At 48.2% G+C, this 23,546-nt stretch overlaps 8 protein-coding genes across 8 annotated transcripts; 4 read left to right on the top strand and 4 right to left on the bottom strand.

Moving 5' to 3' along the window:
- Positions 1-2,240: 2,240 nt before the first annotated feature.
- EURHEDRAFT_375594 (uncharacterized protein) lies at positions 2,241-3,070 on the bottom strand (the record flags this gene model as incomplete). The annotated part of the gene is made up of 2 exons (XM_040778756.1): positions 2,241-2,484; positions 2,796-3,070. The coding sequence occupies 2 exons, from the start codon at positions 3,068-3,070 to the stop codon at positions 2,241-2,243; spliced, it is 519 nt and encodes a 172-aa protein (XP_040641465.1).
- A 72-nt stretch (positions 3,071-3,142) lies between these two features.
- Positions 3,143-3,598, bottom strand: EURHEDRAFT_305577 (uncharacterized protein). Its single transcript, XM_040778288.1, has one exon. The coding sequence runs from the start codon at positions 3,536-3,538 to the stop codon at positions 3,182-3,184; it is 357 nt and encodes a 118-aa protein (XP_040641464.1). The 5' UTR covers positions 3,539-3,598; the 3' UTR covers positions 3,143-3,181.
- Positions 3,599-5,529: 1,931 nt separating this feature from the next.
- Positions 5,530-6,838, bottom strand: grpE (mitochondrial nucleotide exchange factor MGE1). Its single transcript, XM_040778287.1, has 3 exons — positions 6,434-6,838; positions 5,918-6,343; positions 5,530-5,862 (listed from the first exon to the last, which is right to left on the bottom strand). The coding sequence occupies exons 1-3, from the start codon at positions 6,722-6,724 to the stop codon at positions 5,830-5,832; spliced, it is 750 nt and encodes a 249-aa protein (XP_040641463.1). The 5' UTR covers positions 6,725-6,838; the 3' UTR covers positions 5,530-5,829.
- A 707-nt stretch (positions 6,839-7,545) lies between these two features.
- On the top strand, positions 7,546-9,075 carry EURHEDRAFT_410010 (alpha/beta hydrolase). The gene has a single exon (XM_040781265.1). It carries the CDS (start codon positions 7,867-7,869, stop codon positions 8,827-8,829), a length of 963 nt encoding a protein of 320 aa, XP_040641462.1. The 5' UTR covers positions 7,546-7,866; the 3' UTR covers positions 8,830-9,075.
- A 674-nt stretch (positions 9,076-9,749) lies between these two features.
- cbpA (putative calcineurin binding protein) lies at positions 9,750-11,022 on the top strand (the record flags this gene model as incomplete). The annotated part of the gene is made up of 1 exon (XM_040781264.1): positions 9,750-11,022. A coding segment is annotated over exon 1 (820 nt), but the record flags the coding sequence as incomplete, so codon positions are not given.
- Positions 10,978-13,022, bottom strand: EURHEDRAFT_410007 (arginyltransferase). Its single transcript, XM_040781263.1, has 10 exons — positions 12,879-13,022; positions 12,680-12,724; positions 12,552-12,627; positions 12,435-12,497; positions 12,263-12,385; positions 12,054-12,215; positions 11,773-12,006; positions 11,627-11,724; positions 11,229-11,575; positions 10,978-11,178 (listed from the first exon to the last, which is right to left on the bottom strand). Exons 1-10 carry the CDS (start codon positions 12,931-12,933, stop codon positions 11,053-11,055), a joined length of 1,329 nt encoding a protein of 442 aa, XP_040641460.1. The 5' UTR covers positions 12,934-13,022; the 3' UTR covers positions 10,978-11,052.
- Positions 13,023-18,009: 4,987 nt separating this feature from the next.
- Positions 18,010-18,642, top strand: EURHEDRAFT_450046 (NUDIX hydrolase; the record flags this gene model as incomplete). Its single annotated transcript, XM_040783861.1, has 2 exons — positions 18,010-18,058; positions 18,215-18,642. The coding sequence occupies 2 exons, from the start codon at positions 18,010-18,012 to the stop codon at positions 18,640-18,642; spliced, it is 477 nt and encodes a 158-aa protein (XP_040641459.1).
- Positions 18,643-19,675: 1,033 nt separating this feature from the next.
- Positions 19,676-20,826, top strand: EURHEDRAFT_513602 (DNA-directed RNA polymerase II core subunit RPB3; the record flags this gene model as incomplete). The annotated part of the gene is made up of 3 exons (XM_040786188.1): positions 19,676-19,729; positions 19,802-20,370; positions 20,436-20,826. The coding sequence occupies 3 exons, from the start codon at positions 19,676-19,678 to the stop codon at positions 20,824-20,826; spliced, it is 1,014 nt and encodes a 337-aa protein (XP_040641458.1).
- Between the last annotated feature and the right edge of the window lie 2,720 nt (positions 20,827-23,546).

The raw sequence follows: 23,546 nt of genomic DNA, 5'->3' as shown, positions 1-23,546 counted from the left end.
AGCCAAGCTGTTACATCAAACCCCGCATACTCTAGGCCATTGATCTAGCTAACTTCTACCTCATTGAACAGGTAGATCCGCTCCTAACAAGCGCCTGGGATCTAAATCTGGCATCTAAAGAGTGACTAACTGCAATCCCTAAGACACAGTCCAGGAAGGGATTTCAGAGGTGGCTTATTTCCACCCCACCACTACCAATGGTAATCTATACAAACGGGTCCAAAAAAAAAAAAAAAAAAGAGGGCGCTGCTGCAGGCATTGGCTGGGCGAGCTACTGGGCCACCAGCGAGATCAAGGTCCTCTATGGGCACATGAAACTTCCCGAACAGGAAGTCTTTGATGCAGAGACTGACGGCTTGACGACGCCCATACGACTCGACGCTGCGTATACGGCTAATAATGACAAACGGCACTGACATAGGCAGAACCCTGCTTACAATGATTATAAAATCCCCTTCATTCTCTAGATAGAATTCCTTTTCTTTTTCTTTCTCCAAATTATATATTCTCGTCAATGGCTACAATAGTTTAGATAGGGATATCATTTCGTTAGTATCTATTATTCCGAGCCCGTGACGTGAAGATGGGCGGGAACCAGAGATGACCAAAAAAGAGAGGTCAGCTATGGTTTGAAAAGAACTCTAATCCCTCCTGATCCTGATATAAAAATTCGCTTGTGCTTAATTGCCATTACTATATCTTTGTTTATTGTGCAATTTTCCTGGTGCTCAATTGGATTCATGCACCAGATTCAGCTTCCATAGTCACTAATGCGTCACGGAGCGCGGGCACTCACCAATAACGCAAGATGTTTGACTACTTTGGCCTGTTTGAATATAGGGAAGGAACCCCTTTCGCACACTATATAGCGCAGCGCTGGCAGGTCCAGCTTCTTCTTTTCCTTCTCCATGTTAGTATTGCACTAGATAATCACCAATAGACTTATGTTGTTTCAGGCCGTCACAAATGCTCCTATCATTCCAATAACAGATCATTTCTACGCATATGGCTCATTTCATAACTCTTAAAAGCCCTAAATGCCTCTTGTAGAGAACTGGGGTCCTTGAATAGATTAGCATCAGCTTTTATTATAGAGTTGCCATTAAGAAATATGTACATTTATGCTACAGGGTTATAACACGGCAGTGATAGGTAGCATAAAATGGCAGGCTTGGCTTTACACATTTATCTAGCTCCCTTGTCGGTTTGCAATGATCCTAGCCTGAGTTATTGGCGTATGCTCCCAAATCGCTCCAGGGACCAGGAACACTCCGATATTACTCTGGACACACATCACTCTGCTCAGAAGCCAAAAGCGGCAAGAAGTTGGACCGAAAACAGAAAGGGAAAGTCTCCAGGCTTCCGCAGGAAACTTCTACAATAGCGTATAACCGAATTATTTTTTCTGTAATTTCCGTCCAGTTGCGCAATACGGATGCCGCTGTTTTTATGAGGGCAGCACATGAATGCCCTGTGAGCGTTCTGAGCCATCACTGATTGCTCACTGAGCACGTATTGGCCACTCCGGCTGCTCTCAGATACCTTTAACAGGCTCAGTGGGTGATCCGGGAGCAGCTCCTCCTTTCCCCATGTTATCTCCTACATAGCTACCACTAGGTCTTTAAAGTATATGTACAGGCTAAAGCTTCCCAATCTCTGACACAGTCATCATTTCATGAGGGCATCACAAAAACAAAAAGCTGAGTAACTTAATCTGGTCACTGCACAAGATGCCATTCAAAGCTTGCTTTCTGGTTGGATTAGGAGGAAGTGAAGGGAAGTAATCGTGGCGGTCTCGAACAATATGAGCATTGGTAGACTCATATTGTTCATGCCCGACCAGAATGGCCTGCGAGTCAGGCTGTTAGATGAGGTTCACTAACAGCTGTTAACTGTACACTCAGGGAAAACAAAGACCAAACAGCTTCTGAAGGAACGCTGTTACTGAAGATTGGTGGCCAGGCGTCAAGACATGTTTTATCGGTACGAGCATAAGATGAAATTCGAAATGATGCCTATTAGCAAATCCTTCAATGGAGTAGATAGATTGAGTCTATGTCGGGATCGATACATGGGTAGAAATATATCATGCCAAAAAAAAACCTGCGTTGAATAGTGCAATATTCAGCTATAAACAAAATCGGGACATCATTATTGAGCTCATTTGTGATGGAGCTGGCCAGACGCCAGTTTTTCTCCGCTCGTTAACTTACAATTTTCTTTCTGTATACCTCTATTAACTATAGACTTGCGTCTGAGTAATGGGCCAGCCAGTCTGCCGAGCCAGTTTCTTGTTGTTGGAACTTGCATTCCGTGGGCGTGCTGGCGTTCAGAGCCTGGTTAGGAGAGGTGACCGACGAAGGGTAAGAAATCTTGCTCAGATCAGCCACGAAGCGGGCAGTCTGCAGAGACTTCATAGCCGCGCTGGGTTGAGGAGGCTCGACAGCCTTGCTGGTCTCCACGGCCACATTACATGAGGCTGTGCTGGTATAATCAGTACAATCTACCGAAGCCCTGCGGGATGATCATAAATTGGCAACTATCCTTTGGAATGGGTTATAGTGATCAAGTACGCACTTGCTCCAGCGTGGAGTTCTTACTCCGCCTGGTCTAGGAACTTTGATTTCTGTGTCCAACCAGTTTCATTTAATCCTGGTGAGTATCGTGGATAAAGGCTGTCTAAAGCCACACTTTTAAAACTTTTGTCAATGCGTTAAAGCTAATTCTAGCTCTAACCCAAGCAATTTTAGCCTGTAAGCAACCTTCTTAAAAGAACATATATAAAGCTAACCCACCTAGGACGAATGCGCTCAACCTCCCAATCTTCCAACAGAAGACCAACAATATGCCTCCCTATCTCCGGCTCAATGTCCTTAAATTTCAGAACCTCTTTGATCGAGGTCGACCTCGACGTTTCAATAATTGCTCGGTGAATGGTGCGGAACAGGTCATGGGTGGATGGAGGAATCCGCTCTCTTAGAGGGCCAACTCTCTGGTCAGATGTCATGATGAATGGAGGGTTTTGCTCCCTTCGAGGGCTGGCCCTTCTGTCGGTTGCCATGATTGACATGGTGAATTTTCAACAGCAAATGTATACAGGATAGAGCAGATCAAGTCATGAGGAGAGATTATATTGCGTCAAAATTATTGAATCGTGATGTCACATGACCGTGTACGAATGTTAGGGCTTGGGATTCGGCGAGCACATGTAAAAAGATAACCCCCTCCTCCAGTTAAACACCGCAAGTACTAGGCGCCAGGTCCGAATCTCCGACAAATAGCAAGTAATAAAGCGCAGGTGAGTATTCTCACAACACTGCCATAGCATGTAGTCACTAAGTCTTGTCCTTCCGCGAGGTCCTGATGATGATGTTCGGCGGGGGATCCCCTTTTGCTTCAAGACGATACAAGGAGAGCTCACGGACCATTCCTGAATAGTAGCTAATAGATGCCGGATGGAGATTGACCTTAGGTTCTTTTGTAGCCCAGTAGACGAGTGGTGCTGGCGTTTTGTTGTAGATTGTTGTCTGCATTCCATGTACGATTTCTCGTCTTCCGCTGTAGGCGATACATATATTGACTTTTCTGGTTAATTGTCAGCTTTTTAATCCCTTTGGAAGTGGTTTATACACAAGATATACCTCCTCTTCTCAATCACAAAATCTGCTCTACGCACGAATAACGCCGCCGCGTCAAAATCACAACCTTGAACTCCATCATCAAAAACAACGACCCAAGCACCAACGAATTAGAACACCTAAGTATCCGCATCTCAACCCACTTTAACGGCCAAGTAGTCCTCAAATACACGCGGCATCTGCAACACCAGAAGGAAACCGGAAACATCTCTGAAGAATCCCTTAAAACAGACGCAATTTCAAAGCAACTGGATCTTATATACGGCCGCGCACCTGACTTCATCCTCATATTCGAAGACCGGCACTGCTTGGATGGTTATCCTCTCTGGCGTATAAAGTATGCAAAGATGAGGAAGGGGAAATAGGGCTTCTGGCGTGTCGTAACATGCATTAAATTAAGGTGATGTGTGGATATGTTTGGCACCGAAGAGGCAGTCTGAGTTAGATTCTTGAATCTGGACCGCAGTATCGTTGGGCTAAAGAAGCTTGGCATTCGGCTTCCTGTTGCTTTGATGAAAGACAATTGTATCAAATCACCATACCACAATATATATGTCCCACAACATGACAGTTAAAAACCCCTGACCCCACCTCAATCTCTTCTCCGAAGTAGACAACGCATTCAACCTTCACGAATCCGGCGGTCATCCCAACATAATCCTCACCGGCGTAGTTACCCGCAAAGGCCTCATATACCGAGCAGGCCACCTGGGGAGTGTGACACCCACGGAATGGCAGACATTGCAACACAACCTGCATATTCCGACGGTGATTAACCTAACCAGTACTGGCGAAGCAGGGGAATTTGTGCAGATCGTACAGCAGATTCAGTTGATATGCAGGGAGACTCGGATATCAAGACCGTCAAGCTACCCCTCAAACAGAATTCTTTCTCCATGAATGAGCCCAATAAGTGTAGAACATATTGTTCAAAGGGACCGGAGGTTCATTCCTCACCCTCCCTCTCCTTCCCCGTTTCTCATCTCTCATGCATATGAGCAACTACTAGCCAACTGATGTATCCAGGCAATAGCCCAAGACTACCTCACCCTCCTCCACTCCGCCACAAACCCCCATCCGCGCAATCCTCACTCAGCTTTTGTCTGACCCAATTACTCCCCTCCTCCTCTACTGTACCCTCCGCAAAGACAACACAGGCCTAATCTTCGCCCTCCTCTTCTCCCTCGCCGGCGTTCCCGCCCCCATCATCGTAGACTAATACAGCCTAACAACCCACGGCCTGGAACTCATGAAACTGACGCTGGCCCGGTTACTCAAGATGGCGGAGCCAGAGCTCAGTGGGGAAGAGGCATCTGAAAAGTTAAAAAAGAGTACGACAGCACATAGGGAGAGTTGGTGAGGGCGCTTGAAACGGCCGCCGGCCAATCCGCACTTCACCGCCTCGCGCCCAGTCGTCTTGCCGCCTCCCATCTATACACGACACGTGACTACGGAGCCCTGTGGCTATGGTGGCGCAGTGTTTTGTGGCTTGTGTTTTCAATTTCCTTATCGGGATACAAAGCCGGAGACCCTCCTGTGGCTAAGGTACGCCGATAACTGGACGAGTATTAATAAAAAATATCTTTTATGAGATGTGGCAGTGCTAGGAGGCGTGAATGAATGACGAAAGGTCATGATAGTGGCTTGTGAGGGTCTATACTAGGCCTGGACAGTGGTAACCATAGCTTCTGAAGGTGAAGATGGGAAGACCTCGGCTGAGCAGATCACTACAAGTCAAACGTGGTTGAGAGATCGAGTCATTAACTCGTCAAATCCTATTGATCTTTTGAGCCCATTCCAGGTAGCTGACCCCGACCCACGCCTATCCATATGCTAATCTCCCGGTAGAAGACAGAACTTTTGCAAAAAGCGAGAAAAAATGACGCGGTGCGGTATTGTACAGATAGTGAGGTGAGAGGTGAGGTGATAGATTCGAACAAAAACGATACTAAGACGCCCCGGACGCCCTAGCCACAACCGTAAAAAAAAAAAAAAATCATACACAGATTCGTAAAAAAGTGCGAGAAACCCGAGAGGTATTCCCAGGAGATCGTTGATCATGTCCGCGGTAGATTCCATGACTGGTGATTCTCCACCATGACAAGTTTTGGTATATAGTACAATTAGGAAAGGTGGGAGAGGTGAGATATGGTTTAAGAGATTCGCGAAAGGTAATCGTCAACGGACTCGTTTAGGAGTTCCGGACAACGCCAACCTTGGCGGCCTAAAGGAAATGGGTCAGCAATGAACTCGGTAAACTGTCAGAATGAATGACATACTCTAATTGTCCTTCCATTAAGGGTGAATCCCTTGCTCTGGGTGTACATAATGTCACCGTCCTCCAAGTTCTCAGACTTGGCCATAAAGGTAGCCTCGTGCAGGTTGGGGTCGAACTTTTGGGGCTTGCCGGCCTCGCCGGCCTCTGAAGGGTCGAATCGCTCCAGACCGTGCCTCTTAAGCGAGTTCATGAGAACATTCTGGGTCATCTGCAGACCGGTGACGAGATCCACCAAGTCCTTGTTCTCGGCCTCAGCACCACTGAGCTTCTCGGCCGGGACGGCGAGGAGGGCACGGTCGAAGTTGTCAATGCTTTCGAGAAGGTCAATGGCGAATTTCTGGATAGCGAAGTTACGGGCCGATTCCATTTCACGCTTTGTGCGTTCCTGGAGGTTCATAAAGTCTGCAACCGAGCGAACGTATTTGTCCTATTTCGGTGAGATATTAGCCAAGCCCCGGGCCACACTTCCGAATGGATTTCCGTTAAGTAATGAATTAATAACAAGAATTCAGCGCACCTTCATGTCAGTAGCTTCCTTTTTCTTGTTCTCGAGCTCTTTGAGAAGAGCATCTTCGGGAGACTGCTCAGCGGCAGCGGCTTCGCCTTCCTTGCCCTCAGATTCAGCGGCCTTTTCGGTAGAGTAGAAACGGTAAGCGGGCTGGCGGATCAATGGCCGGAAGCTCTGGGGGAGCTGCGACTGCAGCTGCGATGGCCGACGGACGGCAAACGGAGCTGTGGAAATAGAGCGGGAGGAGAGCGCAGACCGGGCGGCGGTCTGGCCTTGTCTGAGGACAGTTCTTTGGAACATTATGAAGAGAAATAAGGGAGAAATAGGAAGATAGAGAAGGGGTAAAGCTAGAGGGGTTGTGGTGTGGAGGAGTAAAGATGGAAACCATAACAGAACTTTCTTTCGTCGGCGTCACATCACCTGACTGCCCGCTTTCGGAGTCGGCCGGAGAAACCCCGGCGGACTCACTACCAAGTCCCTCAATCTCAACACACTATGAGACGAGGGATAATGTCAGGCCAGTCTACTGCTATGTGGAAACTTATACAGCGTCAGCCAGCGACAATTCCTGCTTCGCCGGTCAGACTCACTCTGACTGCATCGACAGCCATGACTTTTCGTGTTGACTTCTTGAGCTTTGCACGCAGGGCAGACTTCATAAGAACCATTGTATTTAATCCTCAGCAACCGTTGGCCTATATTAACCCTAGTCATCCCGCCTTCAAAAATGCCTCTCAGCTTACTCAAGCAAGAAAAAAGAGAATCGTGGCATATTACCACCAAATCCGCCGCAGAACCCGACAGGAACGCCTTGTTCTCTGTTTTTACCAGACTAACAAATAAGCTCGTTGTGCAGAACCAATCTCTGCCAACATCTACTCTCACATAGCCGGGATCTTCGTATCTCACCTCATCAGTCAGCATCTCGACATCCGACAACCCGATGCCGACGGAGATAAGGGAAGAGAAGAACGGAAATAACGGCCGAGGCAGATGAGGAGCAAAGCTAAGCGAAGGATTGGAGATCCCCGTATTATGTATTACTGCTATTATCTGGTGTCAGGGTCTGCGGGGGTGCATGGATTGGGTTGGTAGATTGCATCGGCTTATGCTGCAGGAGAGGGGGGCCATATGAGAGGTGGCTAACGGAGGCCGACCCTTGGGTGGAGGGTCCATGGTAGATTGATGGCAATAGAGTAGTGCCCTGTAGTGCCCTGTAGTGTAGTTTTTGGCATGCTCTTGTGCCTGGATATTAAAGAACTATGTACGGATATTCTTGAGTATAAGGTAGCTTGCCATTGTATATCTCGGGAAATTTGGAGACATCAACCCCTCATTGACTTCCCCCCATCGGTTATAAACGTCCTACGGCAACCGCAACTACTCCGTACTTCTACGTCTACATTTACATCCTCTATACATCGCAAATATCCAAAGCTACAATGACTCTCAAATACGACCCCGAATTCGCCCAAGCCGCGGCCCCAATTCTGTCCGCCCGCGCAGCAGCCTCCCCCGCTGCCCTCCACGACGTAGAAACCCGCCGAACACGCATCACAGCCTCCTACGCAGCCGCATTCAAGAAACTCCCAGAAACCCCAGATGTCGAGCACAAGATCTACCAGATCAAGTCACACGATGGCCAACTCATCTCCGTATACCACTTCTACAAGAAGTCCGGACATGCGACGCCCGGCTCGGCGGTTTTCCACACGCACGGTGGCGGTACCATCCAGGGTGATGTAGAGCTGTTTGTCCCACTGCTTGCGAATGAGGTGCAGCAGACTGGTGTGCAGTTTTTTTCTGTTGACTATCGTCTCGCACCTGAGCATCCGCATCCGATTCCCGAGGAGGACTGTTACGCCGCGTTGACGTGGGTGTACGAGCACGCGGATGAGTTTGGTGTTGACCGCAGTCGCATTGCCACGATGGGTGAGAGTGCTGGTGGTCGTTTAGCACTGGTGATGAGTCTCATGGCTCGGGATCGTAAACTGTCGCCGCCGCTGGCGAAGCAAATTCTGATCTATCCGATGCTGGATGACCGTAACACAAACCCGATCACAGCGTTGGAACCGCTGGCACTGTGGTCCAATGATGATAATATCACTGCCTGGACAGCGCTGCTGGGCAAGGATGTGATTGGGACGGACAAGGTGCCAGAGTATGCTGCGCCGGCGCGGGTGCAGAGCCTTGAGGGGCTTCCGCCGACGCTTATTGATGTCGGGGAGTTGGATGTCTTTCGGGATGAAGATTATGCGTTTGCGGGGAGGCTGGCGGCTGCAAATATCAGCACGGAGTTTCATGTGTATCCTGGACTGCCTCATGCGTTTGAAGTGTATGCGCCGGAGATCGATGCGACGAGGCGGGCTGTGGAGCACCGCATGAAAGCCGTTACTTCGGTGTAACCGGCTGATATTGATGAAAAGACAAAGTCTGTTGTATACGGATGATGAGATGAGCCTGAGAAGCCGCCTTGAATATAATGTTGAGTCTATGCAATGAACAGTCAAACACGAGAAGTGCCATAATGCCGTAATGCCAGTTGTCCCATTTGATCCTTCGCCCTCTGTTGGGTCGCACTATGTCGTATTCCGCCTTATCCCGCCCCGAAACTGTTGAGCTTCCTCCTCTGTGAACCAGAAGAGGGTCTCACTCTGTCGTGGCTGAGAACTGCCAGACAGAGGGGGCCATGGTTCCTTTATACGTGCAGGCAGACAAATTTCCACGCGCTAATGGGGGCTGTAGCATTGCATATTAGCAATGTTGAGATAGTCTCAGATAGCCGCGACCGAGTAAGATCTGAAGGTGGTTTGTGGGGTGAGGCTGAGTCCTTGGACCCGGGGGCTTTCCGAATGGGGAAACCGTGAGGCTTAGAAGTTACGCATCTGTATATCCGAGGATGCGGACAGAATAGTAATCAATAGTCAATTAGTTGCGATAATTAAGGATAGCAATGGGGGACTGAATGCGTTTGCCTGGATTGAGGCTTGTCTCCTTTTTTTTTTTTTTTTTTTTTTTTTTTTCTTTTTGATTGTTTTTTGTCAGTTACGGATTCAGATAGCGGACAGGGTCAAGAATGCTGGGCATCTTTGTATGGTTGAGGCGATGAAAGACCACACTCAAAGCAACCATGGCACCAACAACGGTCTACATGAGCATACAGTCTGAGTAGAGTCTAGACAAATACACCCGTGGCAACAAAGTGTCAATCCTGGACTCTGTAACTGGGTCGTGGCGATCCTCAGGGACAATGGCCGCAGGCTGTGCAAACTACTCCAGAGTACGCGTGCGTCAACTGCGCCTCTTTTTGCCGGATCATAGAATTCTTTCTTTTAACTTGTTCCAAGGGAGCTAACCATATAAAAACCCGCGGCTGGTCTCTGGCTGATCTACTTTCTCTGCATTCATCTTCATTGGTTGTACTGAATTCTCTCCTATCCTATTTTAACCGCCTACCGCCTCTACTTGAACATCTCTACCACCACCACTACCACCACCACTACCATCACCACCATTACATTCACAAGTACCACAACAGAACAACAAACAAAATGACCTCCTTCAGCGCCAACCGCTCGCGCTCCTCCTCCAACTCGTCTCGTCCAGCTCTCTCTCTCGACCTCTCCAACCTCCCACCTCTCACCACCCCAACACCACCAACAAACACCCTCCTAATCACCAACCTCCTCGACCTCACTCTCTTCCAACCTCCCTTGATCAATAAAATCCGCGAGACAATCACCTCTGTCGCCCCCCTAAACTCCTTCTCCCCGCTCCCCTCACTCCGCCGCATCATCTGCTCCTTCCACGCCACAGACGACGCCGTCACCATCCGCAAAATGCTCGACGGCGACAATCTGGGCTCCCAAACAGCCCGCGCAAAGATCTACTTTGGCGAACCAACACCAATCCTCGACGAAAACGAAGCGCGCCACCCAAAGAACTTCCTACAAGCACCCCAGGTTGACAAGCTGTTCTTTATCTCGCCGCCGCCGTCCCCGCCGGCCGGTTGGGTGCTGCGCCAAGAGGACCCGCCGAACAAGGAAGTCCACGCGAGTGATCTAGCGTCTGCGCTGGAGAGCCTTAAGGCGGAGAATTCGGGTATTCCTGCTGCACCTGTTGAGGAGATGGGTATTGATACTCCTATCTCGTTTACGTCGGAGAAGCGGATGGGGAGTTGGCCGGTTTCGGACCATCAGCGGAGTCGGAGTTCCACGCTGATTTATGTTCCGGAGGATCATGGGAGTAGTCCTGATCTGCCGGCTGTTATGGTTGAGGATACTACGACGGTGGAGTTGGAGGAGCCGAGTCCAATTGATATGGCGGTTAAGAAGATGCCGCCGAAGACGTCGATGCCGCCGGTTGAGTTGATGTGATTTTCGTTTTATTTTTGGATTTGATGTTTTCTGGGTTTCATGTTAGTTTTGCATGGCGTTGGTGTTCGCATAGATTATTTTGCTTTATGACCATGTTCTTGCACGGATGGCGTTGGCCTCGTTACGAGCATTTATTGGCTACTGTTTATGATCCTGGCATTTCGGCCAGTTGACTATCTGGTATATACTAGAATGAATGATAATTACTCTATCTAAACTGCCTTTCTTCCTTCGATATCTCAGTAAAATTTATTAATCAAACAACACCACAGCACTCTCCTTCACAACCCTCTGTCCCAAAGCCGCCGCCAACTCTGCAATGATTCCTTTGATCGACTGCGGATGCGCCATGGGCATTTGCTCCCATCCCACCAGATCCTACAGTAGTCAGTTTTACATAGTCTCCCAAAGAACGGAAAGGGACATACGATCATATGCACAAATGACCCATGCACCAACAACAACCAATGGTCCAAATCCAGCGCCTTGGTCTCCTCAACCGTTAAAACACCAGGCATATGCAGATCGAACAATGAGACTTCCTCGTCGTTGACCTCGTCGTTGACCTCGGCGCCTGCTTCGTTCTCGCTTTCGCTTTCTTTGCTGGATTCCGCCTCGCGCTGCTCCCGGGAAAGAGAAACGTAGGGTTTCTGGTCGAGTTTCTTGATGAGTTCCCCATCGAGCGGGTGCCAGACGTGGGATTCGGGGTCGAGAACGTATTGCGGGCGGAAGGTGCCCTTGTAGCGCATTTTTTGATTACTGTGGATGTAGTAGCCTGTGGATGGATTAGGTTCTGTCATATGCTGGCTTGGTTTGCAGGACACACCCATGTAGTAGTAGCGGTAGTTGTCCTCGATGGTAAGGGCGACTTCTCTGAGGGCGCTGAGTTTGCCGAATTCCCAGGTTTCGTAGTCCGGGTCGTAGCTGGAGAGTTAGCAAGATTACAGAATGAGGTTAACGATGGAAACTCACAAGACGTAGACAGAGCTCACACCAGTAGGAACCAAATCCAAAACCGCCACAGCGATCAGTTTCCCATCCAGCCGATAGCACTGATGCCAGGAACCAAGCTTTTTCTCTTTGGAATCCGCACTGGCTGGAGAGCGCTTGATACCGGAGCACAGGAAGCGCTGGAAATCTTTGGTTTTCCATCTGGAGACGTCTTCCTTGTGGATTTTGGTTTGGTATTTGAGGAAGAGGTCGAACCTGTAGGTGTCAGCATTGGAAGATTTCCTCGCCGTTCTTGTACGTACTTCGCCTGAGAAACTGAGTCTCCTTCGAGATTCACCTCAAAGCGATGGGAGGGTTCTAAGGGGCGTTTGGTTGACGGGTCAATGGGGCGTTTTACGTTGGCGTATTCGGACTCGTGGACTGCTGTGAGGACGTCAAAGTTGCATTTTCGATGTTTCTTCTCCCTGCTCGATGGTTAGGAATCATCTACCTGAGAAGGACAGAGACGTACTGGCGTGTCTTGGGACATAGGCGAGCTGCTTTGCGGAGATATTCCGGACCTAAGACGAATTTATTCCAGCGATTGATTGCCTTGCGTTGGTCTCGTCTGGCTTTGAATTCGGAGGCTTCGAGTCTACACAGGTTAGCATTACCCAAACTCCAATTGGAATATGAAACTGTACCTAATCGTATAGTGCGGACAGCATGATCTCTCTAAATTCGGCTTATAGTAAAGCGTTCCAGATCTTTAACCCAGCAGTGTCAGTCATGGAACTTCAAGAGCTTAAAGTAGAGCATACCTTCTCCAACCTCGATTTACAAGCTCCTCATAATGCCGCGGCCGAACAGAGACGGAGCTACTGTAATAAGAAGCGCCTAAACGGTGTCAATGGCCCTCTTACGGAATACCGTGAGACGATAGACATACTTCCATCCTCCGATTTACAGTAACCACACGAGTTGCGCTGGTAACCTGGAACAACCGTTAGCCCCTAGTCAAGAAATCTTATTTTCCTTCTTCAAGCATTGATTCATGAACTAGTAGCAGAGCACCACTATCGTGGGGACGCCACGACCCCCACACCATGTACACATGCGCACAAAACCCGCTCTAACTGGCCACTTACCCAAAGGTCGGAACAGGGATAGTTTTCTCGCCTGCTCAGCATCAATGGTGTCCATTTTGCGGTGCAGATCGGTTGTAATTGAAAGAGGTGGTTGGATGTTTGTGGTTGGTGGTTGGCGGTTGTCGGAGAGATGTGCGGGGATTTGATGACAGCGCTCAAGGCGGGAAGTGAAAATACGTGCAGGAACTGGCGTTTTTTGAGCGGTTAACTGATTGTGCATGCGAACGGTTTATTTTACGCCTACTTATTCTGTAAATATGATATCCAGCTATTTTGTAATACTAATACCAGTTACGAGGCCGTACGCTATGATGTTATGATGCTATTCAAGTAGTGTCCGCAGAACTCCAATATATACATGTCCTCCTCGATTTCCAGTATAGGGAAAACGACGTACAACACGGCATATCAGTCGGGCCAGCGCTGCATGAATGCACGAAATAATATTACAAACAGACAGCAGCGGAAACAAACAATATCTAAGTGCTTCAAGCATGTTCGCGTATGGCGAAAGCCAATCACCCCCCGGCGATACGCAAGGATCGCAGATCACCTAGCAAGAAGCGCACGACTATTTCCCTCTGTCATAGAAAATTTACAAAACCAGAGCCGACTGTCGAGCATCCTTTGGAATTATTCTGGGCGTACTAGGCGTCTCAAGTTCTTGTTGTTGAGCGCCAGATATTTCTGCGCCATCGCACACTTGCTCGGGAGAATGATGGGATCGGGGACCGAGATTCTTATAAGCCATGTCTGCTTTATGCCATGATGGCTCTGGCGTCATTGGCCGGTACGGACAAGGGTGATAGGCGATACTCAGCACCGCCGAAAGGTATTGCTGGAGACTGGTTCAACCAGAAAGCAAGGATCTTGTTCGAGGCGGAAACGAGTTCCGTTCCTACGGTAACAATGGTCCAGGCAGCTATTCTTATAGGTTCTCGATATGGTACTTTTGCGAACAGCTCGTTCGGATGGACGTTTTGTGGTACGTATGCTGTTCAAGCTTCAATAAGGATTCCTCTGGGCTGACTATGCCGGGAATTGCTTTTCGCATGGCCACCAAGCTGGGTCTTCAGCTCGACTGCTCAAGAGTTGTTGCTATAGGGGGAATGTCAGAAGCGGCGATATAGAATCGACTAGTGACATTTGGGGCTCATGTATGGAAGACAGGTGAGACCATTTCTAATGTCCCTGTGATGAGTAATGATGCTTTCCCCAAAGTATTCGGTGCATATCGTGAACGATCCATGATACTAATAGACGGAGACACCACCATTGCACACCCTGGATCAAGCTCAGGTGAAGCCATACATGTCACCTAACTATCTCCGCCCACCGCCTCACACGCTGCAGTCGAAATATTCCAATATGCGTTGAATATATATACTATGAGGAGAAAACCATTGGAACAGTCCGAAGTGCATATTTGTTCTCTGATGCACTTGTGCGGACGTCCAGCTCGGTCGACATAGCCAGGGCAAGACATCACCATGACTGAGGCATATATTATTCACTCTAACCTACATGGGTTTGATATCCCAGATAGTGGACCGCCATTTTCAGCTCACGGTTTACATCTGCAGGCCTTCACAGCCCATGCAGTGTTTCCCCTCATGACCTGGGGCTATATAAGGATTGCAGTGTCTGATGGAAAGCATTCATGATCAGTCTGGATTTCAGCTTGGTGACATAGCAGTAAAAATGGAGAGAATCGTCGAGAATCGTGATAAGTTAAGACTGTCAATTCTGTTTGATGCATATACTCATTTTCCAAAAATTGAGGCTGTCGAGAGACCGATTCAGGCCCTCTATAAACAGCCAATGAAGACAGTCGACGACATTGAAGAAGGATATCGGCATCACGGATTAAACCAAACGTCGAACCGGAGTCAGAACCAGAGCCACATGGGTGAGCCTATGGAAAACTTCGCTCAGATAATGTTGCACAGCCTTCCCCCATCTTCACTATCTTCCCCAAGGCAATCGCAAGGCGTCCTCCCAGAACTGCACAGTCTTACGGCAGAAGTGATACTCATTTTCGTGTGCTCCGCTGGCCTCATATTTTTCTCATTGCTCCTGGGCGATGTAGTTCCTTAAGGACAACTTAAAGAAACACTAGGGACCAGCAACGTCGAGTTACCATGGTTTTTTGTTTGCGCTTTCAACGTAGCAAACGGCCTCTATGTTACCCTCTTGGGCTCCTTGATGGATCTTACGCCTCCGAAAAATTTGATGGTGGGTTCTTTTGCATAGCTGACGATCTGGAATATCATTGGAGTCTTCTCAATCCGGCCAAAGACAATGGTACTGTTTTTCATTGTGCGTGCCATGCATGATCTTGCCGTTGATGTTTTGCTTCCTAGGTCGGTGAGCATCTTCGGGGCGTGTGTACAAGCCTTGGTTGCGCAAGAATCGTGTGTTCTCTGCTATGGCGGCCACGGAGCCTTTGGGGTTTTGGCTGGGGTTACCCAGGGTGGTGATCTCCAGGCTCATTTATGATGGATATTCGCTTCGAATACCATGATATCTGCCCTATGTTGTGTGGTTGCGGTTTCCACCATTTCTCCATTGTGCCCTGTGGCGGATATGGTAGGGGAAGAGGCCCCCATCATATAGCAGTTTGACCTGTGGGTCCGGCGGTTGCCATCCCGGGATGCATCTGTCATCTGTTTGGTCTCACCCAGGGCTCAATCACGAGATGGTCCCCGTACACGTATGCCCTAGTTGTCGTCGGTATTTGTCTTCTAGTCGTATCTTCCTTCGTGATCGAGCGCCGTGCCGTTCATTTGCTTACCACCCAGCGCCTTTGCGCATTCGAAGCTTCACACCACTCATGCTAGCTTATTATTATTGGATTTGGCTCTTACGTCGGTGCATAGCAGTTCTACGGCGTGTAATTCTGGCTGCACATCAAAAACACCACGCCGCTGATCACTTCCCTCTAGCTACTACCCAACGCGGTCATGGGCGTCCTCGCCACATGGGTAATAAGCAAGACACTGCTCCGCTTTTCTGGCCACTAAATCTACGCAGCATCCATGCTAGCCTTTGCCCTGGGCACGATATTTTTTCTTCCGCAGAAGTCAGGGACAACATACTGGGCACTATCGTTCCCAAGTGTGCTATTAGTAACCTTCGGGCTAGACTGCATTCGCAGCTGCGTCGATCTTCATCACTAGAAATGTGCCACAATCGTATCAGGGTAGTGCGGGTAGTTTGTTAGTCACAGTGCAGAACCTGTCGACGGCTATCATGACCAGTTTGGCGGATGCGGTAGGGACGAGCGTTGATGTGGGAGCGATTGGGGAGATTGGGCTCAAGGGGTTTGCAGGCTGTTTGGCAGTTTGATCTTGTAGAGGAGATAGTGGGTGGGTTAATTACTGTTGCGTTTGAGGATTCCGAAGGAGAAGAAGTATGTTACCTAGCTACCGAACAGGGAAGGTGAGCAAGTGTTCAGTTAAGCATGGTATCCCTGTCAGCACCCCTGTATATATTCCAGTTGTATTAAACGACTATCAAGAGAGCAAGTAAGATGCGTTGTCGTATCCATTCCGACGTTCAATCGCAGCAGCATAAACAACCACGTGCTCAAAATGCATAAAAGAGCCCCATCCCATTGCCCGACGACCGGACCCGACATCTATCTACAAATGGCCCCATATGCGGCGCAGTCGACGTGGATTACAGGCCTTGCATTCGAGCACAGAGATCTCAAGGCCTTGAAAATCTAACCGACGACGATCAATGACTTCATTTCGCGACTCTTTGTCTTGGGCATTAACGAAGAAAGTTAACTAGAGCATCAACCTCGTATGCCCCGCATTCGCATCGTGTGTCATTCTCGTGCTCACGATTGCTGGTACCCAATGCGTGATATTCAGTGAGGGGACATCAGACGATGACTTACTTGGCAGGACTTCTCTTAATGGTGAGGAATGGAGAGTTTCGCCCCAAGAGATCTCAACACGTAGTCGACGGGGTGCGTTAGGACTGCAGCTCATTTTGATCTGAGCGGCGTCTGTGGGGATGGGGACATGATAGTATACGAGTGTTCAACAGTATGTTTTCAGCCATGAGGTATTCGGTAGTAGTTAGTACGGAGTAGAGTAGTAATACATAGTGGTAGTCGAGATCTATGCATAGTAGATACACGCTAGTACCAAACGGTATGGTACATAGATACTGTATGAATCCAGAATCAATAGTTTAATTAGCAGTGGCCATCATCCCTGCTATGTACTATGCACAACGTTTCATACTAGCAGGTCTACTCGGTGTACTACTTACTGGTATACACCGGTATCCTGTACAGACAGCTCAATAATTTGATGGAATGCATAAATTAGCGAGGATTGTGGGTAACAACCGGATCGGGAGAGTCAGGAAACGGGACTCTCCACCGGCAAGACCAGAACTGTTCGTTCTCTAGGGTTTTCGCTAGACAACCGTGGTTACTAGTAGCAGCGAGGACATTAATAATGTGCATAGTTGGTACTAGAATGGAATATTTCAGTACCGGTCATGACCATACGGTACGGTACCATACTGTCGGTCCCTCCGAAACCTCCCACTTTCTTGTCCTCCGCCCTCCGTCTGTCTGTCTCTGTGTCTAGCCTTCATCCTTCTTTCTACTTCTCCTTCTAATGCTTCTATGATACTTCTTTGATTATGATGTCTCTTCCCATCCTTGTGTCTCTACTGCAATTCCCGTCTATACCGGGAGTGAATGGGAGTACTAGTACCTGATATTCTTTTTCCTTCTCCGCAATCATCTTCTCAATTTGCCCCAGAAGCACTTGAGAAAAAAAAGTTCCTTCCACCGAAACCCTCCCTCCCCCCTTCTCCCGAACTAACACCCTCACCACTTCGAACGAGCAAGGCCCTGTGCCATCTTTTCCCATACGGGGAGCTTCTTCAGGCTCCTGCGCGGTGTCTTGAAAGTCATTGACTTCTTTGTGACATTTGACTTTTTTTACCGTTCCGTTCCTTTTTCTCCTGTCCTTCTTGCTGCCGTCGCGTGGGGTGTAACCGGAGTGGGAGTTTCTCGGCTTGACGATCTTTCAACCCGCCCAATCCCTCTATAAGGAGTGTTTTCGGGGCTCATTTGATCTCCTACGATTTGTCAAAGATCATGGCTCCCAATCGTTCCATGGAGTCGCGCACTGGTCGGGTCAATCAACGTGAGTTCTTTGTCCATTCCACATGTTGACCACGTGTGCCCCTTGGCCAGAAAAAGCCATTCGGGTACATTGATATTTAAGAATTCGATTGGCCCTACAGCATTTATCCCACTCTGTCACTGTGTGAGTCCCGCTAATGTCTCGTGATCATTATAGGCTACGGATCCAAAGGCGAACGTCTCGTGGCCGGCATGGTCCCCCTATCTACAGATAAAACAAAAGTCCTGATGATCCAGTCATCAGGCCCTGGCGGATGGGTGCTTCCCAAAGGTGGTTGGGAAACAGACGAAGACAGTGCCGCACAGGCGGCGCTTCGGGAGGCCTGGGAAGAGGCCGGTGTGATCTGCACCGTCTCAAGAGATCTGGGCCTCATCTCCGACATGCGTCCTTCCACATTGTTGACCGCCAATGCACCAAAGGCGTCATATCAGTTTTTCGAGGCTACTGTCGACCGGGAAGAGGTGGAGTGGCCGGAGATGCACAAACGTGCTCGGAGATGGGTTGACTATGCGGAAGCCGCCCAAGCTCTCGCATGTCGACCGGAGATCTTGGAAGCATTAAATCGCAGTTCCATGATTCGGTAGCGATTGCTTCGGCTCATATATATACTTGGAAAGCACCTCGTTCTGACGGGGTGTCGATATTCCGATTTACGACTTGCTACGATTTTCAGGGACTTTATAAAGAGCGAACTTCGCTTTCTGTCTCATGTTCCCTCTATACTACAACTCCTCTTTTTCCGATTTTCCCTTTATTCTTTTTGCTATATTTGCCATGAATCCGCTGCATTAGGCGTCCAATTGCTTATACACACTTCCTCCCTTTCTTGACACAATCACGGTTGACCGAATGGCTTTGTGCGCAACACCAGAATAACTTAGAAGGTTAAAAGAGCGCAACCGGTGAGATTCCAATGTTGCGCAGGCGCCTTTTCGGGTCTCGGTTAATGGAGAGGCTGTTTGATTACCAGGTGGCAGCATTGGTTGCTTGTTTCGTTTTGTTTCTTTCATTTGCGTCGCCTTTTCTTATTTTGCTCAGAAGAGACAGGACGCAACCTCTGTTGGCTCAGAATATCTGATGAATCGGTCCTGCTTGAGAGAGACCGGCGTGGAATGCTCCAAGTTAGGTATCTGCCACAACCAAGACATTATCATTCTCTGTCTCTCTGTCACCCGTTGACCAGATTGTATGGGTTGTCCAGAGCTATCTGAGACTTGATCATGATTTGTTCTTGATATGTAGTTTTTTTTTTTTTTTTTTTTTTTTTTTTTTTCTCCCTTTCTGTAATAGTAGTATGTATAGTAGTGAATGTATTATAGGATTGGACTGGGTGTATGATATATATAGATATGAAATATGAATGGAATAGATCGATCAACATGTTGCTATGTAAGTGTATAGAGAGGTTGATTTAGGCGTACATGGAGCATCTCGATCGCCCAATCGGGAAAAGCGCCACTCCGGTCTTGGAGTTGAGCCGCCAAAGGCTTCATTCAACCATCGTCAACCTTCGAATCGTCCCCATCCACCACCCACGCTCTTTCCTTCTCACCTCTATTTTTTCAGGGACTTACTCTATTTTCCCTATTATTTTGAATTCCTGGGGTAGAGTTTAAAATGGATTATGAAATGGACATCGAGCCCACTGGGCCTCAAGTCACAGTACGAGAGGTGAGTCACGTTGCTACAAACCAGGAAGAGACGAAGAAGATCAGAATAGAAAGAATCTAACTAACCAGTCAGGCCGAACCCTACCGCGTTGACTTCAAACTCAGCTCCGTCGACCTTGCCTTCGCCAACTCTCTGCGCCGAGTAATGCTCGCCGAAATCCCAACCATCGCCATCGACCTTGTCGAGGTAGAAAAAAACACCTCTGTCCTCCCCGACGAATTCCTTGCCCACCGCATCGGCCTCATCCCCCTGAACTCGAAAAATTGCGACCAGGACGTCGAGTACACGCGCGATTGCGAATGCGAGGACCACTGCGCGCGCTGCAGCGTCACGCTCACGCTGCACGCGCGCTGCTCCGGTGACGAGATCATGGTTGTGTATGCGCGGGATTTGGTTGTGAGCGGTGAGCGGGCGAATGAGTGGGTGGGGAATCCGGTGATTAATGATCCCGAGGGGAAGGGGCCGTTGATTTGTAAATTGCGGAAGGGGCAGGAGGTTAAGATGACGCTTATTGCGAAGAAGGGGATTGCAAAGGAGCATGCGAAATGGATGCCTACGGCTGCGATTGGATTTGAGTATGATCCACATAACAATCTAAGGCACGTGGATTATTGGTATGAGGAGGATCCTGTGAAGGAATGGTACGTTTCCCTCTTCTCTTTTGCTGCAGAGGATATAAGCTGATTGAAAAAAAAAAAAAAAAAAGGCCAGTCTCTCATAACGCCGGATGGGAACATGCTGCTCCCCCAGACCAACCCTTCGACTACGACGCCCAACCGAACAACTTCTATGTCGACATCGAAAGCATTGGTAATCTCGAACCAGACATGGTCGTCCAGCAAGGAATTGTTGTTCTCCAGCGCAAACTTGCCTCCGTCATCTCCGCCCTCTCCGGCACCGGCGACATCGACCGCAACGGCGGCATGGGCGGGGAAGACGAGGACATGATGGGTGTTCGGAGTCCGGACGCCTACGAACCTCCGGAGGGTATTGATGGTGGTTTTACGGCTTATGCCAACGGTGGCGCCAGTGCTTGGGGTGCCAGCGCAGCAACCCCGTACGGAGCTACGCCGTATGGCGGTGGCTACGGATTCTAATCGACGTCTCTTCACCCTTTCCTCCTTTCTCCTCAACCTTCTATTTCAGCTTCGACGGGACTGGCTATTTGGGCAAAAGAAAAGCGAAGAGAAAATTTATACATCGAGCATCTGGATCGGAGTTTGTCTTTGGGATTGTGAGCTGTATAGCAACATCTAGCTGTGTTTATGTGGTTCAGCGGCGCTATTTGGGTGTTTTGCTCGAGACTTTTGTTTATATTGAATATCTAATGCAGGCTTTTTGGCATGATTGATCAAACATCTCGGGGTGTGATAGCCTCTGTACGTTTCAAACCATGACAGACATCTCCGTTGAAATGTATGGATCTGTACTCCCAAATGTCTAGGGACATGGTGTGTACTGAAAGGAAGGTAGAAACATGATGGGGGTGCCGTATACACTTATTGATGAGAGGATTTTTGAGCATAAATGCCCAAAGGAAACCTAAAGGAACGAAGCACGAAAGGAAAATCCTGCATTAATTAGAGGGGAAAGGTGCGATTTTTGTACCTGCAGAGTCATATATCACTCCATGCCCATGAGAACCTCGACGACCTGCGACGCTTGTCAACTTTCTGAACCACAAAACAACCACAATAAAAACGACGGCAAGCAAAATTGATTGGGGCTATAGTGTTGTCGATATTTCTCGGCAACCGTGTTTATCATGACACACAATGATCTTCACAACGGCCCATGCTGCTGGTCTTCTGAGGAATTATTAAGTGACGACTTGTCTGAATTTCAGATCTTGGGCTTCAGAGTTTAGAACTTCGTGTAAAACATCGTTCAGTTTCCTCTCTCTAGCAATTGATCGTGTCTTACCTGTGGGTGGCGGAAACGTGAACAGCCCATCGCGAGCTGCTGTGTGCATTATGAGATGTCGGGCCATAAGCTGGTGATGTTTTGGCAGTGATGTTTGGAGATACTCGACCACTGGGTTAATTCATCTGGTGTACAGTTTCTTATCAAAAAACAACGAAACTCTCATCAGAGCTAGCTAACATTGATAGTTATTCCTATCTCGGAGCTATGTAGGGAGTGTTTAGCTTTGATATATTTGCAATTCTTGCTAACTAGTGGGACACCTTTCTTTCGGGGAAGAGAGATCCGAACTTGGGCGGTCAACCGTCTTTTCTAGGGTAGTAAAGGACGAGGACACGTCTCCTTGCCTTCAACTGGGTGGTCTATAGTTCTTTCTGGTTTGCCCCAGAAGAAAGGATGTCGTCGGCCGTAGGCCCTGTTGCAGACTGAGCTGCATAGTTATGTTGACCCAGAGGGGAATATCATACACATGACAAGGTCATCTTTCTGAAACTGAGAACCACCTGTCAGAGCAGTATCGACTGCAGTATGCCTCCATGTGGTATTTGAACACAATGGCTCGTACAGGAATTCCTTCAAGGAGATTGCCAACTGTGGGTAAGACTGTGTGGGACGGTGATGCAGTCATGGATGAATTAAGTCTCGGGAATGAAAGTCAAAGTCAGTCTCTTAATGCGCATTTTGACAACAGACTTAGTAGCTCTGCTATGAGCGTCTTGGTCGAGCCTTTTAGGTCAGATACTGCATCGCAGCTCTACTCAGGATAGATTATGGCGCTGCTGTGGACGCAATTAGCTGACTTTGGACCATTGCTCAATAGATCTTCTCAAAAATCATGGTGAGAAGCAAGTCATGGATGCCTTTCCATATGTTCGTGTTCTATCCCTCACCCGTACTTCCTTAAGAGGTCCCTGCGGATTTCCTATGATGTGCCCATCTTCGATTTTTATTGGAATCCCGAGGGACCCGCAAATAATGAGCTGGATGAACAGCATGCGAATGTTTCCGAGTGAGTAGACTTTAGCAGGTTGTCTTTTTTTTTTTTTTTTTTTTTTTTTTTTTTTTTTTCGGAGCGTCCATGACTCTCTCGCTTCTATGAGTGCAAGAAGCACTGGTTTGAACAGCTTCTTGTAATCGAGCATTTGCAGATGGTGGCCAGGTGTTTCTGCTTAACCATGTTAATAGTTTCAGTCTGGGTTTTAAGTGACTGTACTTAGAGATTTTGCGTTTGTGCTTGCTATTCAGCTAAAGGAGATGGTGCCGGATCTGTCTTCAATAAGTAAGAGCTACTTGTCCGAAAGTTTCTGGAACAAAGAAACGAGTTGTGATTAGGTTATTGGTTACTGATATTTAGGGAGGTCGACGAAGCTCATGTGGCATCAGAATAGCATCCACGTCGACTAATGATATTACTACTTGGCTAGGCAAAAGAGCTTTTCCAAAGCAATATGAAGCCCTAGCATGTAAAATAACCACATTTATTATCGATGTGTTTCGTACCATTCACCAAGCAATAATCGGACATCGCGGTCCGAGAGTCCCGTATTTGAAGATTTGACATTCCTGAACATACCAAACGGCAATGAACCGTCGAATCCCTATCATGTAATTTTTTAAATTGAGCGCATTCGTCCTAGTAAAGCCCTACAATACTCGTGGATTCAAATCATTGACATTGAAACAAAATCAACTTCAACTCATTAACAAAAACCATCCGAATCCGGTTGGCACCAACGATAATCCGCAATGTGCACCAAGACTGGACGAAGCGGGAACTAGGTTCAATGAGACTGAGATTACTCAACCAGGCATAATATAACAGCCTACTTGTCCGTCTCGGCACCAGTGAATACTTGACTACCATTTATTCCAAAAGTTGTATGCTTATCCATAT

Source organism: Aspergillus ruber (genome assembly GCF_000600275.1).
Source record: "Aspergillus ruber CBS 135680 unplaced genomic scaffold scaffold00005, whole genome shotgun sequence".
NCBI classification, from domain to species: domain Eukaryota; kingdom Fungi; phylum Ascomycota; class Eurotiomycetes; order Eurotiales; family Aspergillaceae; genus Aspergillus; species Aspergillus ruber.
Note: the sequence above shows the minus strand (reverse complement) of the source record. Positions and strands in the feature narration are given on the sequence as shown.